This window comes from Fibroporia radiculosa (assembly GCF_000313525.1).
Source record: "Fibroporia radiculosa TFFH 294 genomic supercontigs, scaffold4111, whole genome shotgun sequence".
NCBI classification, from domain to species: Eukaryota; Fungi; Basidiomycota; class Agaricomycetes; order Polyporales; family Fibroporiaceae; genus Fibroporia; species Fibroporia radiculosa.
The window spans coordinates 130,101-131,454 of NW_012133400.1; the positions used below are offsets into that span (position 1 = coordinate 130,101).

At 58.1% G+C, this 1,354-nt stretch overlaps 1 protein-coding gene across 1 annotated transcript; it reads right to left on the reverse strand.

Moving 5' to 3' along the window:
• Positions 1 to 497: 497 nt before the first annotated feature.
• On the reverse strand, positions 498 to 949 carry FIBRA_05314 (uncharacterized protein; the record flags this gene model as incomplete). The annotated part of the gene is made up of 3 exons (XM_012327085.1): positions 498 to 596; positions 657 to 758; positions 821 to 949. The coding sequence occupies 3 exons, from the start codon at positions 947 to 949 to the stop codon at positions 498 to 500; spliced, it is 330 nt and encodes a 109-aa protein (XP_012182475.1).
• Between the last annotated feature and the right edge of the window lie 405 nt (positions 950 to 1,354).

Sequence of the window (1,354 nt, forward strand, 5' to 3'; positions counted from 1 at the left end):
TAGCACCAAGTCACTGTCCGCGGCGATGGGTAAGTCAACGAGCTCGAAGCTGCACCCGCCGCCGCCGCAACTGCCGACACCGCCCGTCTCCCCGCGGCCCGTCGCGGTCAACGAGGCGCGGGGTTCGTGGGCCCTTCCGGGGAGTGGATTCCAGATTCTCAGCAGACCTAGCCAGGCGCGGAGACAGACAATTATTTCATGATACGCAGCGATGTCATGCGCTTTCGTTCCTTTTCTCTTCCTCTTCCTTTCGTCCGGCATTGTCGGGGCTTTCCATCGGATGCAAAACAAAGTGTATATGGTATATGTACCACATTGCCCCCCCTCCGTTGCTACCACTAATACGGGCGTCGCTCCTTTCCACCACGTTCGTTTGTTCGTTTCGCGTCTTCTTTCTTGGCCCCTCCTCCCTCTTTCCCATCTAATTCTTATTCCGCTCGAACAGATCATCCGTAGTCTACATGTGCTCGTGCTCCAGGGACTTGCCGCACTCTCTCTCATAGTGTACCACTCCCATCTCGTTCCACTCCACCCATCCCGTTCCGTTCCGCCCCCATATCATCCCATTTTGCATACATCGTACCTACACGGACAGACTATATATCCGTACTTCGCACGTCTTTTCTCTACACCGGTACCATTCTCATTTCACGGACTTTTTGCAGCTTCGGTAGATTCTTGCGGGGCGGCGCCTGTGCGTTCTGTCCGGTAGTGCGCGCGGCCTGCGCGGTGCTGCTGTTTCCGGTCCTGCCCGCGGACTGTGCTCGCATCGAAGTAATCTAATATCATAGCAGAGAGCGTTCTTCGTGGGCGGAGCTACGTCCTCCGCGCGCTGTGATTGACGGGTAAGAACAGGTGTGGCCGCGTCTGCCGCAACTGGAGTCGGATTGTGCGCCTGGTCTTTCTTTGCGCAGGTGACGATCTCTTTGATGGCACAGGCCTGAATCATGGGAGTTTGTGGGTGTCAAATCAGTCTTGCGGAGCATATCGCTGAATGGGCGTGGTGGAGCACTCGAGCCCAAACAAATATGATAGTGTCTGCCACTGCGTCATGATTGGGAATACAAGATATTGTAAGACGCGTCGTCTGCTATGTAGGGGGCCCCCATCCCCGCGCAACACTCGCAGCAGCCGCGCCGCGCGCGCAGGAGCCGGGCGACGGCCAGATCCATCACTCGAACAGATTCGGTCTCCAAAGTGGGATTGTGAGATCCCCCCCCCCCGGGTCCTGGTTGAATCCAACGCACGATACATCGGCTCCTCGACACGGCGCGGTCCGCAAAACGTGGACTTTTCGCTGGGCGCGCGGCGCCCGACGGCTCACGAGGAGTCGGCGAGCCTGTCGAGCGGCGGG